This window comes from Strix uralensis, chromosome 3 (assembly GCF_047716275.1).
Source record: "Strix uralensis isolate ZFMK-TIS-50842 chromosome 3, bStrUra1, whole genome shotgun sequence".
Classification (NCBI taxonomy): domain Eukaryota; kingdom Metazoa; phylum Chordata; class Aves; order Strigiformes; family Strigidae; genus Strix; species Strix uralensis.
Window position 1 is genome coordinate 99,891,104 of NC_133974.1, and position 18,417 is coordinate 99,909,520.

Below are 18,417 nucleotides of genomic sequence, written 5' to 3' on the forward strand. Positions count from 1 at the left end.
TTGTTTATTTACTCACCATTCTGGCCAGTACTTTAACATTTATGCCTCTAAACCCACTTGTTAAACATGAAAAATTAAGGTGATGCAGAAACAGTACTGAGATATGCTAGGAATCTTAGCAAACTCTGATTAGATGCTTAAAAAGGAGCAAAAGATCCAAAGGCATTGTTGATGGGAGATGCTGGTTCTGGAGCCATGTTGTGGAGATTGAGGGGGTCTGTTAAGTTGCAGTTTCTTAGCACTGAAAGAATTAAAAGTATCTAATTGTGACCATGAAAGCAAAATAATGCCAACAAAATTTGCAATGCAAAATAACTGTTTTATTCAATGACAAAATAAACATCAACAGTTTTATAATGAATTATATAAATTGGCAACAGCACTTCTATAAATTATGGATCTGAACTGCTTTCTAAATATTCCTTTAAAAAAATGATGAGCTATCATAGGCATTACAGTTGTGTGTGTATATATATATGTAATCTATTCGTGCAGATACCTCTACATATACATATTAATATGAACACACATATATATATGCTTTGTAAAGCTCGTCAGTTCTTAAAAGGGTTAAGCGGTTTTAAAATTACCTCAACCCACTGCTTAAACATTGTTGCCTTAATTAATAGCTGCTAACATATGAAGGGCTTGTCTTGGCTCTCAGAGTATAAAAAAAAAAAGCAGCATGTCACAGAGCTCCATGTACACTGTTTCTTGTCTACTGCCATTAAAATTAATCATTGTGGCTAAAACCTGAAAGGTTTATTATTTCTGGTACAAGTGGACATACCAACACCTGCAATTTCTTACCCATAGAGTCTCCTTGCATAGTGTACTGTCTGGGATTTTTTTTTTTTTTAAGAAAAGAATTTCATGTTGTTTTTTTTTTTTTTTAATTAAAGTGGATGCCTATTGACACTTGTTACTTATTTAGCATTCCTGAATGCATTTTGCAATGAACAAATATGGGGTGAAACTTTCAACAGCTACTCATTAATTTAGCTTAGCCATAGTGAAAGCTAGTCCTTTCCAAATGACGAGTTAAAAGTATTTTGGAGGACTGCCACTACCCACGAGCCAATATGCAAAGCAGCATTTCTGTAATCCATTTTCCAATGCTAAAAAAGTTTGTCCCTTTTGCCAAGTGGAGAGACTGCATAAACTTGGAGTGGAGGTTGAGGAAGAACTTCCCACCTCTCCCTGTATTAAATACTTTTAAGTAATAAAGACAAATTTTTCTTACGTGTTTCTTTACAGATAAGACATCATCTCTGGTACATAGAGGTGGTGTAACACCACAGAGTTCTGTTGCCCACAGAGTACTTTATAGAACCCATGTAACCAACACAGATTTGATTCTGAATTTGGTGCATTTTTCTGACAAATATCATTGCTGCTTGTACTTGATGTTCCCATTCCTAAATCTGATGTGTGTGCAGACTGGAACCCCACAGCCTGTTGCAGTTAGGTGATGGACCGGGCAGTTCCAACAGCGGTTGGGCAAAAAACAACTTGCAACTGATGAAACGTGGTGCCATTGCAAAACCAGTTTTGCACTGGCTTGGTTGCCTGCAGTAGCAGGGACCGTGACTTACATCTGAGGGGATCTTTTCCGAACCCGGCCAGGGAGGGCACGGGAGAGCAAAGACAGAGGTGGGCGAATCCTCGGGACTGGCGGGCAGTGCTCTGCTCAACTGGCACATCTGCCTTGCCCCAGTGCTGGAGCCCGTGACAAACTAACTGTTGTCGCGTGTGGAATGGACGGTGTGACGAGTTTTTTGCGCAGCGTCTTGCTTGTGATCTTTAGTCTCTGTGTTGAGGTTGTTGCAGACTGCTGTAACTTTGGTTATGCTGATACTGGGAGTGCAGGCAGGAGGGCACACTGAGCTGCTGCTGACACCGGGGAGTCTAAGGAAAAGGAGCGGCTACTCTGAAAGTTGGAAAGCAAAGCGGTGCTGAAATTAAATGATGATATTTAGCCTTGGATAGAACTCGCGGTAAGATTTCTGTTCCCTCACTAACTGCTTGTTTTTGCAGCAGCAGCAGCTCCGCTGCGGAAGTGTGAAACCTTTTCCGCGCGAAACTAACACGAAGCAGGACATGAACGTAGAGGCCAAAACATACAGTGTGACCTTCGCTGGCTGAGAGGTGCATAATTCCCCCTAACCTTGTACTATTTTTCAACTCCTGGTAGCACGAGTGGGGCAGGTTGTGTGTCATCCACCCACTCTTCCCTGTGCTCCTCTCTGTACACAGCCCCACGGCATGCTATTGTTAGGCATGAGTGCTAATTGCTGGTATTTCAAGGCTCCTATCTTCTTATTGCTAAAGCCCGTAACAATAATCACAGCCTATATTCCCCATCTCTAGGCATCAAGGAAACAAGATATGATCATAGGCAGCGTGCTAATGTAATTGTAGTATATGGAATATGAGCTTTTTCTGTGTAAACACAGGCCTGGCCGCATCCTATGATAGCTCTTCCTACACTCCATACGATGGCTGTTCCTAGGCTCACCGCTCAAGTCCCCATTATGTATACATCTACCCCTGTCATAACACCACCTCTGAAACACTCACACCGTTTGGTCCTGCCGCATAATGCTAAGAGGGTGGAATTTTAAATTGAAAAAGGCTGTTTAAGTAATGTCAGCAGCCTGACTAATTTCACAAAAGGAAGGAAATTCAAAGTTAAGGCTATGGTATATTCTTATCTAGATGCCTGAAGATTTCTGTGCATGACAATATGCCCCTAAAATTCAGAGCTGTCCCTTATGTCTTTAATTTCTCCCATTGTGTGTCTCCTTTTTTTATTAAACATCAAAGTGAATTCACAACAAAGAGTCAGCCTAGAATTTAATCCTCTAAATACCTTGAAAATAGAGGTTTAGACTAGAAGTACCAATATATACCCTTAAAACTTCAGTGTAATATAAAAGAGATTCTAATCACAACAGATCATTACAAAGAAGAGTAAACCACTTTAAAAAATTAAGTGTCTTAAATATAATAAAAAGGAATAATTAAGAATCAAACAGGAAGCTGCTATTCTGACAATTTAATGATGCTGAATTGGACTGAAAGAATTGGCTTTGCCGTTAAAAGGCAATGAAAATCTGATAATTTCAAAATGGCACTAGGATCAGATCAAGTGGTTTTTTTCAACATCAATTGCAGCAGAACCAGAGAGAAAGTGGTAGAATTCACCTTAGAAGAACCTTGGATTGTTTTGGATTCCTACTGCTGCCTGGGGCTGCCTGGGTTACTTTATCAGACCTGCTTAACATAACCTTAGACTAGGGTCTTCCTGGGAATTTATTAACACGTGGAGCCTGTGGAAAATTATGTGGCAGTCCTAATTGCCAAATAGAATAATAAAATATTGATGTTCTTTCATTCTTATTTCTTTAAAAAAGAAGGGGGGGTGTGTAGATTTACATAACAGTATCTGGGGCATTGTAGCTGGTTACACTAGGATTTTTCCACAGCGTGCAACATATAAATGAAAGTAGAGTAGATGATGTGATTTGGGTCTCTGTATATAAGCACAGAGATATGCATCCAAACATTTAAAATCAAAAAACCTAATCTTATAAAACACTCACAACAACTGTACACCTAATTTTCACATGCACTTACCATGACTGTGTGTGAATTACAGCAATTTATTTACTGTTACACATTTTCTGAGCATTTGTGTCTTACGGCTGAGCATAACTAGGCGCACAATTACAAGCATTTCATAGATTGCATCATTAGATTTTTAACTACTGAAGGGGCAGGTTGGTATTTCTACCTGAGAATCTTAGAAACCAAACTTGGCAAATTGCTATGATTTGTATTGCTATGGAGAAAGGTGTGATTATTAACAATCTTTATACTGTAAAAATAAATCCAAGAAGGTGAGATAATTTGATCTGTTACCAAAAAAAAAAAAAAAAAAAATCTATACAGCGAGTAAATATCCATTTTGGGCACTAACAGAATTTAACTGGAACACAAAGGCAAAGCCTTAAAACACATAAGCAATTAGAAACAACAGGGAATACTTAACAGTTGTGTTTTCCGTCCTTGCATGTTCTCGTGAAGCATCAGTAAAACCTTATGTTGCTTGCCTCTACACTGTTCTTACAAGTGCCGACTGTTCTGCATGCCCCAGAAAGCGGGGGTTGCTGTGTGCTGATCCTGTTCTCTTACAGCTCTCCCGGTTCACTACGTGGTCACTGTACGGTCAAACATTATGGACTCACACATCAGCTCTGACAAGGTGGGATGGGTACTTTTAAATCGGTGGCCCATAGCTCACAGTATTTCAAGCTGTTGTCAAGTCGTGATCGTCTCGTCGCCTATAAAAACCGTATGTCAAACAAACAACACCCCGCGCCCCCCCCCCCAATAAATAAAAAAAATAAAAAGCCGGCCCCACGACCCGAGCCCAGGCCGCAGTCCCTGTTCGCGGAGGAGCGCCGCTCGCCGCCCGACTCCTGGGCTTCTGCTGCCACCCTGTGGCCACCCGCGCTGGCGTCACCCCCGCGCTGCCGTGGCGTCACCCCCGCGCTGCCGTGGCGTCACCCCGGGCGGCGGCGGGGGTGCCCCAGGCTGGGCTTTCCTGGTTTCTTGCGAGGGACGCTGTAAGCTGCTGCCTCCTCCGCGCGGTTCCTTGTTACCAGTCTTGGTGTGATTTCTGCTTGATGAACCTCAGCGATAAGTAGTATAAAAGCAGGAAGCTGCACACGATGGCGGCGAGGACGAGGTAGCTGACGTAGAGAGGGTGGGAGTCCAGGTCCAGAGCCTGCGTGACCTGTAACCGCCAGTAACGCAGAATTAGGAAGGGACACAAAACTCCGTGGTGGGTCTGTGAGGTGCCTTGTACGTGTGAGCGCCCCTGGCCCCGGCACCTTCCCCGGGGTTCCGGCTGGACGTGACCTCCCGCGTGGGCCGATGGTGGGTTACACGCCACGTCTAAGGGCAGCGGCGGGATCCCTGAGGAGCTACGGCTCAGCTGATGACAATTTCAGCAAGCGCCTAGCTGGGGCTTGTGTAGAAAATAGTTGCCCTTTGTTCTGTTCTGTTTTTTTTTCTTTTTTCCACTAAAAAGAAAGGTATAAAAGGAGCGACTGCTGTAGGGACATTTGGAGGGACAAATTTAAAATGCACCAACTGTAAGGTGACTTCACATACTGATTTAGCGCTTGCCAAATCTGAGGCCTACAACATCTACTTAATTATGACAGATGTATAAATAACTTGCTAATTGCTTATCCAATGTTTGTAACAATTTTCATCAGTGACTTACAAGTTTCCCTGGTATTTGAAAAGTAGTATTTCCAACAGTCATTTCGTATGTGAGGTCAGTGAACTGGATTTGCATCATGCCTTGGAAATTCCATCTGAGAAAAGAGATCTTAGAAACCCAAAATGGAACTGGGGAAAAAATGGCAGAAAGAAAGAAAGAAAGAAATCGATACATAAAAAAACTGCTGTGTTGCTGTCAAATACTTGCCAACAATTTCTTGACAATTAGAGGGTGTAAACATGTAACAGTTTATTATTGTTACAAAATGGTAGATATACTTTATATTGTTACATGGAGATGGACAGTTAGGAGTGCATCAACATCCCCAGCCGTCAAACTCCCACTAAGTCTCACCGGAGCTCAATCTTCATCTACTGACTGTAATTCTTTTTACTGAAAAAATTTAGCAACGATGTAAGAATCGAGCCTTTCACTAGCGCTCTTCTGACCAAACTTATCGCTACTTCATTTTCAGGTGGAGAAACTGATGTAAAATGAACGATCCAGTCACCACCCAAGATGATAACTGCAAAGGTAGGAACAAAGCTGAGTTTTCCTGCACAGGTCTCACTTAGCCTCACAACAGCCAGTTGCTGATGAAAGCCATTGATGTTTCAGTTCAGAGGGATGGTGGGAGCTTTGTCTTACCTGTCCAGAGGTTTTCCAGGCTTATCACAAAACCACCACTCAGGTAGAACGATGTGAAGAAGACATTGCCGAAGAAGGCTGAGAGCTGTAAGGTCGGCAGCAGTGCGGCCACCCAAAGTGCCATGGCGCGGGCGCTGTATACAGCCAGCCACACCGAGAGGAAGTTCAGCAGGAAATGTTCTGGTTCAGGAATGAGGTTTGCCAGCCAGTAGATGGGAACCCCGTAAATTATAACAAAAGCGCAGTGCTCTGGGAGCTCCCCCAAAATCTGTTCAGGAATAAAAAAAAGAAGAGGGAGAAAAAAATAAGTTGAATGATAAACGCAAAACCTCCTGAGATGCACCTCAACGTACTTACAGACTGTTTATAAAAGCTACAGGAAATACTCCCTTAGAATGCAATCACCTCCCTGTTAGGTGTTGTCAGTGACATGCAAAAACAATCCACAACAAAAATTGAAATCCTCACTGATTTTTTTTCTCCAGTTGTGACAATTCCTATAACTAATTGTTAAATTGAGAGGATTCTTGTTACAGATTAGATGTCTTGTTTTGTAACAGTTTTGGCAGCTTCTAAGAATTTAAGACGCTTTCCCTGAGAACTCCTGTACTTGATAACAGTAATACTATTACTGACTCGTTGCAACTGTATGTTTTGTCCAAATTTGGTTGAACCTAGTGTGAGATTAAATTTGAGACAAATTTGGCTGTTGGTCAGTCCCTCGCTTTGTCCCAAAGTCAGTCCAGTTAGTAACTACTCAACTTGTTGTAAAACAAAAACACGCTTAGGATTTTCTCAAATATCTAAAGATATGTATACGGAGTATTATGATTATTTCTTCCAAAGAGGGCTGCTACTATCCTCTAGTACTAAGGTTGTAACAAATTACATCGATTTCTCTATGAATAATGTGCACTCTTTGTGACACAACGCAAAGAATATTTTTCTCTGGCAACCACTAATAAGCATTTAAAATCTTGTGCAGAAATGGAAACCTAAATTACAGATGCCATGGCAGGCAGAACTCATCTAACAGTGGCAACATCACAAAGAAGGGATTATTCTAAACCCTTGCGAAAAAGAATGTAATTTTTAAAAAGTCCTAAATTTCTTTCCAGAAACTCTGTCTCTTTATGCACTTAATACCATTGTTTGAGCAGTACAGACCCGAACAGCTACTGGCAATGTCACAGTTAGCATTTTGTCATTTCTGTTTTACCTTTGCTTTAGCATTTAATATGAATATTTTGTTTTACAGATCAAGACACCTAATCAAACTTTCAGAGATGCTTCAGCAAATTAAATATGCATGTATGTAAAACTGTCTAAACTCTCAAATTTGCGCTTGAGATTTCTCGAGTTTTGGCCAAACAACACAGTGAAAGATTCTTCTTTGGCTTTTCTGGGGTGGGATCTCAGCCATGACTTACAGCAACAGATCTGAAGTAGTGTGAGGTTTAGTCCATTCATGCCAAGGAAGCACGAACGATGTAGCCTTAGCTGGCAGACGCAAAAGAACAAAGTCTGATACGAATGTGATCATTTATACGACAAGGCTTTGGTTGGTTTGTGTTTTTTAATGTTAAAGCCAGGTGCTTGTATTTCCTGGCAACAAGACCAATTACCTTAGCAAAGAAGTATGGGCTAACAGAGTACATTCCATCTTCCAAGTCATGATAAAGCATAGCTCTTTCCGAATGACCTGCAGGGTTGGAACAAACAGGTTGATTTCATCCTAGGGTTGCATTAGTAAGTATAATTTTTTTCATTGATTTAGGAATTTTCTGATTTTGATTGCTTATAACATTTACAAGAAAACTGACACTTACATTTGGCAATAACATCCAAAATCACTGTGAATGGGATTAGTGCACCTATCATGTACAACAGTGCTGTTGTGTCACGAATTGAGAGTCCGGTTTTCTCATGGCCATAGTACAAAAATCCAATTAATAATGACATGAGAAGGGCCTCAAATCCATGGATTAATAACGTTGAAAGGTCTCTGAAGTCATTGGAGACTTGACGACTAGGAAAACAGCAACATTGACCATAAGGTATAGTATTTACTAATGCCGGTCATATTCAGATATGTTGCCCCACACGCTCTGCTAAAATCAATTCGTGGAACTTGCTGACTTTGAGTAGGACAGGATTTGGGCTGTCAGTTTCTGTAAAGGATTTTACCTAATCAAAGCGATTGAGTGTCTGTAGCCACCTAGTATTTCAGGTCTGAAATGCTGAAAGCTTGAAGGAAGGCAATGGGAGTGGAACAGTCAGATTTTGGAGACGCAGAAGCGATCACTTCATTTATAGAAGTCTCTCTGTTAAGGACCTGTAACGTATGCTAATGACAGCTGATACTAGTAGTGATGTTCTACATGAATTAAAATAGTTTCTTTTGAGGACATAAGCACGAGACCCAACTCCGATACTCATCTATGCTGGCTATAATCAGTGAAGCCTCCTGGCTTCAAACCTGAGGCAGAGGTGTGAGGATGGCAATGCCTGAGCCTACCACGTGGCTGCCTGGGCTTGCTGAGGGTTGAGTCACCATGCTGCGGCGTGGAGACCAGGATGGCAGTACCCAAATGTGGGCCACACGTTCCTGAGCCTGGAGGCTCCTGCTGCTGCTTAAAGCCGCAGGCTCCCGCCGATGTAAGTGGGAGGTGACTGTGTCTGGAAGGAGCTCTGGAAGGGGCAGAAAGGGGGGGCTGTACATCTGGCTGCTGTCCTGCTCGGGGAGGCTGGGGTGAGCTGGTATAGCAACACCTCTGCTCTACGGCTTGCTCAAGCCTAGCGCTAGCTCTGCATTTTCAGCATGCACTCATTCTCATTTCGTGCTTCTTCCTTCTGCTTTAAGATACAAATGGGCGTGATATGCATCTGTTTAAGCTGGAGATAAGGTTACCTTAATAATATAGTGAACTGCTTTAAGGCTCCTGGTAACTGATTACTTGAATGGTGAGGCATGTTGATAGCCTCTTCTGAATTTAAATGGGAGCTGCCCAAAAGAAAAGAGAAAAAAAATTTGAAATTAACACAGGCTGTAGCTGTTATTCCAGATCTGCTGTAAAACACTATTTTTTTTACCTTTGCTTGCTGAATGTGGTTGCAACATTGTCTCCTTCAGTAACCTTCCATAAGAAATCATCAAAATCTTTGACTTTCTCTAGGAACAAGTTGGCAAGAGTATTTGCTCTTTTTCGGCTTTCCATCTCCTTTTCTGCAGTCTGCTTATCGATACTGGTCAAATCAACTGCAAGATATTATTTGACATGAGTCCATATGCTACAGGTGGCGTAACTTTATGATGTATTTAAAATCAGAGATTTCATTGTCAACAGACAGTATGACCTGTGTGCGTGCATTAAGCTACAATAGTTAAAACTTTATCAGTTACTTTAGGTAATTAGAGAAGAACAGATTGTCAATATGTATTTTGTCTTGGGAGATGTTTCTTATCTAGTCATTCAATCAGTCACAGAGAGATTTAATAATTGATTATTATAATATTGTAAACTACTATTTCAGATTTTTCTAAATTTAATAGTGGCTTGAGAGGGGTGCTGAGAATAAACAGTTTCCTTCCTGGCATGTAGTCACTTACAATCTGTTATGTGACTTTGACTTAAATCACATGGTTTTTCTCCATGTGCAAAATGATAATTATAATCTTCTTTTGTATCTTACAGAGGTGCCATAAACTTCACCCCATACTGAGAGAGCCCCAGAAGAATATTATCCAAGGACAACATAGTAGCAGCAAAAATTGTTGACTTACCATTATTTTTTTATTTAACAAAATTATTTTTTTAAATCTAAACCTTTAATAGTAGTTTTCAGTGGTGACCTTCTAGTGTAGAGTGACAATACCTGATCTTTTGCAGATGCTTTTTGACAAAACTATCACTACACATTTCATAACTCCTAACATTGGGCTGATCATCTTGGTTCAGCCACTCTTCAGCGGGAGTTCATCAGAAATGAGCTGCAATCTGCCCTACCTCTTTGCTTCTGCCATGGTCTCCTGTCTCTCTATCTGACACGCAGCCAGCATCTGTGCATCAGGTGCTCCTTCTTGCTGTGGCATCCTCTACCATCCTGTCCCATTTCCACTTTCCTGCTGCCCATATTCTTTTCTGTTCCTACAGGTACCGCTAAATGACCTCCCTTTCTCATCCCTCCCCACCTCCATGTTGCAGGGGTTTGTCTCTGTAACCACAGGTTGTGGCTGCAGGTTTCCCCCGGACTGCCTCATAGTCTCCATTCCCATACGGGGGTGCTGCAGGCCTTTCTTGAGGCTGTGCTTGGCTGAGAAGGACCGCTGTGAACCCTGGTGCTGCCAAAGGTCCTTTTGCAGGGCTTGACATGGAGGTTAACTTCTGTTTAACTCTGCACAGCTGACACCAGCTGACACTGCCTGCCACATAGGCACAACTGAGAGCATTGCAGTCGGTGTCTGTACAAGGTTTCCTCGCCAACTTGAGTGCAAAGACCTCAGGGCTGGAACTGAACCAACCTCTGTGGTAAGAGACTGCTGCCATTAGATTAACAGGGCCAGACTCCCTTTGCGTGTTGCAAAAACAGAAGAGGAATGGATTTGGAACCACGTAGTTAAATTTCTTTGAGAAGAAGAATAAAAGGGTTGCTGTTCTGGGTTTGGTTTTTCTCCCTTCCAGTGTGCTCTGTTGGGCAGCACTCCTCTTCCCCATTTACTGTTCCAGGTATGTATTATTCCTCGCCCTGGGAAACTAGCTTCCCACATTTCTTGATTCAGAAGTCAGAGAACTGGCTACAGAAAGCAATTGAACAGTTCATCCATGTCTTTCTCAGTGAGGGTAAAAGTTTCAACCAGCTAAAACATGGGAATGAGTGTGCTAAACATGGGGAAGAGTTGCCTCACCTGGCAGGGTTACAAGGATTATTTGAAGTTGATTTTGTTCATAGCTCTTGTTTTTGTTACATTTCCTGTACTGACAAGTAAGGATCTTATTAAAACCTGAACTTGCTACAGTATTGATTTGAGTCAGTTATAAAGCATTTCTAAGACAGTTATGGTCAATAAAAATCAATGTTAGCTGATATACTTAGGAAAGCGAATGACTTCCAGTGACCTTTTTTTATGACAGTGTTTGATACTAACCATAGAAGTCTGCAGGATTGCTGTACCTTGGGCAGGGATAGCCTAGTTCTGTGAAGTATGGGACCATGTCTCTAGCTGTTCCAGAATAGACAGTGACTCCAGAAGTCATCAGAAGAACTAAATCAAACAGTTGGAAGATATCTGACCGGGGCTGATGAAGTGAAAGAAGAACTAATCTGTTTCCTCTGGCCAGTCTGGATAATGTTATCACAAGGTTATGTGCAGTAAAACTGTCCAGTCCAGATGTGGGTTCATCCAGTATGAGTATTCCTGCCAAAGACAATAAGTTTAGATGTGGAAAGCAGCATGTTTGATTTCAAAAATATGTTTTAAGTGAAATGGTGCTAGTGCATGAAATCTCACTGATATATTCCTTTTTTAAAAAAGTGCACAGTATATTTCATACCAGCATCACAGAATATTCAACAATGGCAATTTCTTCCCCTATCTTACTGAACATGATGACCAAGAGAAATTATTTTAAACCTTATCTTGCTCCCACTGGAAACAAGATTTTTTTTTACTTTTCGTTGGGATGCAGATTTAGGTTCTTTCTTAAATTTACATTCTTCCCTGCAGTTTTGCACTGCCTGTACAGATATCAGGTACACAAATATTAATACAATAGTACTAGTTTTGTATACTGCCTACTGAAATATTTTAACCTAAATGTTTGATATTTAAACCTCTTGTATTATTCATGTGTAAATACACAGTATTAATTTAGATGGCCCCTCCTCCTCCCAACCGGCGCTCTATGTTGCACCTATTTGCACATATATACGAAGAGACATGCATATGTTTGGATTTTTTGTTTGTTTTGCAATTTGTTGTTACAAACCTGAAAGTGTTGTATTACTGTGCAGCGTTTGTGTTGTTATAGAACTTAATGGCCTCAATTAGTGCACGACAATGTCTACATAGGCATGGTTTCTGTGCTGAGGGGTATGACACATGTTGGAAATGTAAAGAAAGCGTTACTTATTTTTGCTGGAACTAATTATTTTTTTACTTCAGTACCAGAACATTTATTCCTTAACATCACTTTTTACAAAAAAAAGACTCCTACTTGCCCCATAATTACAAAAGTATAACTTTATACAAGCAAAAAATTCTCATATCCATTTCCCAGTGGAAGAGCTGATGGGAAATTTTGCTTAACAAGAGGCTCAGCCAAGATTAGTTGTGCTGTTGATATATCTAAGAGCAGATAGGGGATTCAATCCTGCAAAATCAACTGTGAATTTAGTTTCATGTTTTGCTTCTACTGAAGATGATGGAAGTTTCTAGTTCACCTGCGGCACGAGCCAGCCACGTCAATGAGTTGCGCAAGACACCAATAACTGACTATACAGCCAAGAAAGTGACCTTCTCTGTTAACATTGCACATGTAAATAGGCTGGATTGGAGGAAAGGAAAACAATCTCAATGTTATAATTGGCCAGCAGCCTTCCAAAGTAACTTGGGGCATGCGGTCAGATACAAAACAAACCTCATACTGCTATGCACAAACCACAGTACTGCTGTGACAGTGACTGCAGGCAACTTTCAGTAGCCTGTGATGGTGGGTCTAGAGAGCGGTGGGTGAAGGCTCCCAAGGGGGGTCTGCCTGGCTCTGTCACCGCTTTTCCGTTGACAAAGGTGACAGAAGTGAGTTGGCTGCTGAAACGCTCCATTTACGGAAGTATTGTTGTAATCATTACAGCATTACCTGTGATCAGCACTGATTTCAATTTAAGCAAATGGACCAGCACCCAGACACTGTGGCTAACTTTGCCATGGAGAGGTAACCTCTGGCAGAGGGTGGGGACCTGTTACGTGTCCTGAGTATAAACTCCTCAAGCTGCCCCAGGGGCAACTGTGTGTATGAGGCTTCCCTGAAAGCTCCTATCTTCATTTACTGCCCCATTTCCCCCAGTGGTGTCAGGAAGGTGTCAGGGTTTTGCTCACCCGGGTTCCAGAGCAGCTGCACACCAATGCTCACTCTCCGCCTCTCACCTCCCGAAACGCCACGGAGGTACTCGTTCCCTACCCTGGTGTTTGCACACTGACGCAGGCGTAGTTCTGCTATAACGTCTTCTACCTGGGGGGATCCAAAGGGTAACAGAGGTAAAGCAAAAGTTTATTTGCACATTCATGCATAGATAAAACTGAAAATACGATTAATGTGGTTAAAATTCATCTAGATGTTTCAGTGCTATCTAATCAAGAGACACTTGAAAACAAATCTTGATTTTAGAGATAACATGAAAAAAGACTCAGCGATCAGCAATTTAGTAGTTCTTTCAGCCTCTCTAATGCTTTCTCTAGATTGTCATTTTTTTATGAGCTTTGGAACAATTGCTGGTTTCTATCTTGAAAGAAGAAAAAGGTTTATAATTCATAATCTACATAAAAAAATGCCAGATTAGCTGTTCTGACTGCAAACACACAGGATTTCTTGGATAATTCCTGTCAGACACATTTTTGACAACTTTATTTTTTTTCCAACAGCTTAATTACCCTTTTTTTCCTCTGTGAGTCTGAAAAAAACTTTGGAAGGCGCAGTTTGGCGACGAACAATAGTGTTTCTCTGACAGTCAGGTGGGGGAGCAGTCGGTCATCCTGCCGCACATGTGCTATGCATTTCTTAACAAGCTGGGGAGTGCTGGGTTTGTTATTGATCATGATTTGACCAGACTTGATTTTGCCTCCATGATCCCGGCAGGTTATCACGTCAAGCAAGGATGTCTTTCCACCAGCTAGAAAAAATCAAAATTGAAAATTAATTTTCAAGGGATCATTTTGAAAAGTGGTTTAGTCACAGAAAGAGGATAGAAGTTTCTGTTCTTTAACATCTTTTCCCCAACCCTTCCTGAAGCTTTTCCAAAGCCACAGAGTCAGAATGATCTTGAAAGAAAATCCTGACTATAAGCTCATGTTCAGGAAATCTCCTCTGGAATGGAGTACGTGGCTTTCATCTTTGTCATTTCTCAGCAGAATTGGGTAGTTGGGCATTGAGGATGGCTCCATAAACTCAAGAAGCAAGATCTCTTTGTCCTCTCGTTACCTCTCTTTCACTTTTGAAACATAGGTGAAAGGAGGTGTCCTGCGCTGGCTGCAGGGCTGGGACCTAAATGTTCCACAAGAGCTTGCTGTGTGGAGGGACCTGTAAATTCAGAAACAGCAGCTGGAACAGCTGAATGAGTAAGGTGCTGAAGGATTATGCAGACAATAAGAATCTTAATCATGACTGAAACAAAAATTATTATGACTTAAATAAGACAAAAAGTCATTTAAATAATTAAGAAAAGCTGGCTCATACTCAGAGGTAAGAAAAGTAAAGCAATGAAAACAACACCTGATTTGGAATTAAATAGCAAATTAATTTTTCCTTTTTGCTGTATGATACTGTATGTAAACACACAGAGCTTTCTTGTGATTAGATGTCATTTATTTCTAGTCTCCCTCTTGAAAGATTAACTCCACACTTGTTTCTTAATATATACATTTTAAAAAAGAAACCCATCCATCTGTAAACCACATATTGCTCTATTTAAGAGTGACATATTGATTGCCATTGACAGTGTGAAACCCATCAGCAGTTTAATCCATTTTACTAAGACATTTGATGAAATAGATGATAAACAGCTTTTAAAAATAGTTTGACTAGTTTGCTGAAAGGGGTTTGTGCTCAGTGTACGTTACCTTACAAAGGTGCTATATCTATAACTCAATATGTTACTTCATCACAAGCTTTTCCTTTTATTATCAGGAGAATCTCTAAGGTACAATTCCAATTACATTAAGGATATATGCTAAGAAAAAATTCCCGTGGCAATGGGGGAGAAAAACCTCTTTTGTAGAAATAAAGTTAAAACTTTATTTGGCAAATAAGCCTTGCCTTTGAGAGAGAGCATCTTCACTGAATCACTGAGCTCACCTGATGTAAGAGTCTAGTGGAGTCACAGCATGGGGGTTTTTACCTCCAAAGTATGGGTACTTTTTACTTCAGTTTAACAGGTCATGTGTCTACTTCTTATCCCCCTAAATGAGCTTGGACTCATCTAACCACATGGGGTAAAGGCCATCTCTCCATTACTCAGCCTCACCCTGGAGAAGATTAAACCAGTCCCACCAGAAAAAGAAGGGGAAAAAAAAAATGTAAGAAAGCAGAGACTCATTTTAAAGCTGAACAGAAGAGGAACTGTCTTTTCTCTGAAAGTTTCTCTTAATTAATCCAAATGAGATATTTTATCCTGTTGAAACTGTGTCGGTCTGAAGGGAATTCCTGCTTATGGCTATGCAAGTTGCCACTGATCTTTCTTACAGGGTCTGGCCTCATTTGCCTGCTGTGTTATTGGGCAAGGTCTGCAATTGGCTTGTTTTGAATTTGAGCCATGAAGCTGATTCAGGTCCAGCAGAGCTGGGACTGCAGGCCGCAGTGATAACAATATCCCACTACACCTCAGGAAACAAATAGCAAATGTATACAAGTCATAACTAAATCAGTTTTGAAAAGAAATTTTAAACTTTTTTTTCCCCCCAGTATCATTCTTTGTTTCCTCATACATTGTAAAGAATGTATTGAAGTGACACATTTCCAGTAGTTGTTTCTCAACCAGATTTTGCCATTCAAAAGTATTGCTCTTGGCTGGGTACGCTTTATCTGAGAGTTGGTCAAATCTTGAAAATTGGTTGCTCTTACCAGTGCTTCCTATGATAGCTAGCATCTGACCACTCTGAACTTTTAAATTCAGATTCTGGATTATTGACACATAAGAACGGGGATCTGATTTCCAGGTCCAGGGCATTTTCATCTGCGCGAGGTTTTCATACCAGGGAATCTGGGATGCCATGTTAACCTAACAAAGAAAGAAACAACTCCCTTCAATTCAAACAATAAACTAGCGATAAATACCTTCAATGTTATGATGTTACAAACAGACAATATATTACAATAGTATTGTTAATCTTCAGAAATACATGGAAGAAAGTTCTTTTATAGCCAAGTATGCTTTTCATGCTTTGCTTCTTATTCTGTTGATAACTAATGCTATCTCTGTCCTCTGTTATTTTGGTAACGTTTATTGCTATTGTAAATTTTAAATGCTTAAAATTTTGAATATAATTTGAAATTACACAAAACTGAAAATTGTGAAATCTACTTCAGATGCCATGGTGGCACAAAGAGCAATGAAAAATTCCACTGGTTCCCTGAAATCCTCCTTGTTAATCCTTCTCTCTTTGTCTCCTGCATACTCATTCTTGTCAGCAAGGGCTCCCACCATCCCTAGCTGGACAGAAGGTCCCTCTACCCCAGCCCTCAGAGGAATAATTTGTCTCAAGAATGAGAATAAACAGAGCCTAGAAACAGACCTCTTTTCCTGTCTTACCCCCTAGCTTTACGAGATCTATTTACAATGGAGGGTTTAGACTGCTGTCAATATTGCAGGCATGATTCTGCTCACAGAACTTCTGTGTATTTGACCGTGCAACAGTCCTGTGAACTTTGTGTTGTGAACTTCAACTTTGGCTTTTAAAATGGCTTTCATATAGAAATAGGCATTGCTGGATATGCTCCCTGCTAGAAGGAAGTATATAAATTACAACTTTTACCTGGTAGTTGAGTTCTTTGACCTCGAGAACATTTGATTTTCCACTGTATGTGAAATACAAACTGTTATCTTCTTCAGAGCAAAAAATAGTATCCTGGGCCTCAGTCTGGAAAAGTTTTTAGGTTATTACAATAGTTAATTACAATACCTAAAGTGCTCTTAAAATTTGAGTTCAGAGAAGGCAAAGCACAAAGGGAAATATATTTTATGGAATGTAACAGTATTGCTGATGAGTTACTGTAGTGCAAAAGTCTGAATGGTTGAAGTGGGTTATCTGTTAATCAGTGTGAAACGTACTTTGTTCTGGTGGCATGTATGAGGGCCAAACATGCTGTGTTACGGTCTTCTATTTGCTTCCAGTTTAAATAGGTTCACTTTCAAAATGGAGATAGATGTCAAGCCGCTATAGAGATTGGACTCTATTTTTGGTTTTGAGGAAAAAACATACTGCTTCAGCAATGTTAGTCTACTGGATCGAAATGGTGCATATTGCAATTCATAAGTTATGGCAGCTAAAAATTAAGGTTCACTGGAAATATGTTTGTTATTGAATTTCACAGGGACTCGTTAACTTGGAGGCTTTACAAGCAAGTAGGTGTGCAACCACAAGTACAGTCTCCTTTTCTCCTCTTGTTTTTTAAATTCAGTTTGTCAACTGGAACTTAGTGTTCTGAGATATCAGTTAAAATAAAGAGTCTCTACTTGGCTTCATTAACCTTTTGCATATAGCCACAATTAAGAAGTCTTTGCTGAGGCAGATGTCTGGCTTTGGGTTTAATTCTGTGTGCATGCCTGTAGTTTTTACTCCAGACAGTGATATCTCTCCCACAGCCTTGTGCCTTTCCTACGAGTCAGACTCATATCCTAGCCAAGGCAAATGTACCTGTTCCCTGTGTAGCAGACCCTATCCATGCCTGTGGTATCTTTGGCAGATGGTGACCACAGTCTTTGTGTGCCTGTCCTACCCTCGCAGCAAATGAGGCTAATTAGTCTTTTCAGTCTAGATATGCAGCAGAAAGCAACGTGATACCAAGCAGCCTGAAAAGCCACATTAAAGCCCTCCAAGCTTCCCCTGCTGCCAAAGCACTCTCTGTTCTTGCTTACGTTGAACTAAGTTTTAAAATAAGCAGGTGGTCCCCAGCAAATGTGGGGAGCTGGTTTTACAGCCTGAAGGCATGTCCTGGGAAAGCTAGTCCAGGCCATGCTCAGGGACTTTCTGCTCCATCTGTGTATCTGAAGATCCCCTCCCTCAGCTCCACCACCGTGGCACCTGAGTGCAGCTTGCATGGCACCGGCTTCATCCCCAGTGTGCTCCTGTGGGGGTGAGGAGCTTTCTGCTCCCTGTTCCAGCGCTGGAGGAGGTAAGGGCGCTCTGCCAGGGAAAGCCCAGTCGGCAGGCTGGCCGCCCTCCTCTCCCAGCACCCTAGCAAGCGCCATAGCTGCGGGATGGCTGAACCCGTCAGGTCCCTCCCCGTAGGTCTCACTCACCGGCAAGCCCTTGCATGCCACCTGGCTCCAGCTGGCACTGTCCAGAGAGACATTTTCAGTGGTTTCCTTCATGTTGGTGGTGGAAGGTCTCACTCCCTGTGGTAGTTTGACTGTTGGCTCTTTGAAAGCTGTGGAAATCCTTCTCCTCTTGGTTTTGAGCTCAGGCCTTTCCAGGCACTTTCACCACAGCACCATTTCTTCTGGCACACTGCGTCTCTGCAGCTGGCATGATCCCATGGACA

General features: G+C 41.4%; 1 protein-coding gene across 2 annotated transcripts; it reads right to left on the reverse strand.

Moving 5' to 3' along the window:
* Window positions 1–4,663: 4,663 nt before the first annotated feature.
* On the reverse strand, window positions 4,664–18,247 carry ABCG8 (ATP binding cassette subfamily G member 8). Of its 2 annotated transcripts, none has more exons than XM_074864844.1 (13): window positions 18,176–18,247; window positions 16,689–16,787; window positions 15,778–15,934; window positions 13,593–13,831; window positions 13,041–13,173; window positions 11,091–11,360; window positions 9,038–9,203; window positions 8,856–8,948; window positions 7,774–7,973; window positions 7,570–7,646; window positions 5,945–6,212; window positions 5,297–5,424; window positions 4,664–4,801 (listed from the first exon to the last, which is right to left on the reverse strand). In XM_074864844.1, exons 1-13 carry the CDS (start codon window positions 18,245–18,247, stop codon window positions 4,664–4,666), a joined length of 2,040 nt encoding a protein of 679 aa, XP_074720945.1. The 2 variants fall into 2 exon arrangements, with proteins under 2 accessions (XP_074720945.1, XP_074720944.1); XM_074864843.1 differs by having other exon boundaries at window positions 16,689–16,793.
* Between the last annotated feature and the right edge of the window lie 170 nt (window positions 18,248–18,417).

Coding starts and splice junctions, on each gene's coding strand:
- ABCG8 (XM_074864843.1), bottom strand. CDS start 18,247: ATGAAGGAAACCACTGAAAATGTCTCTCTGGACAGTGCCAGCTGGAGC. Junction 7,647..7,773: donor TTTGGATGTTATTGCCAAAT/GTAAGTGTCAGT, acceptor CCAACCCTGCAG/GTCATTCGGAAAGAGCTATG. Junction 5,425..5,944: donor CCTGGAAAACCTCTGGACAG/GTAAGACAAAGC, acceptor TTTTTTCCCCAG/TTCCATTTTGGGTTTCTAAG.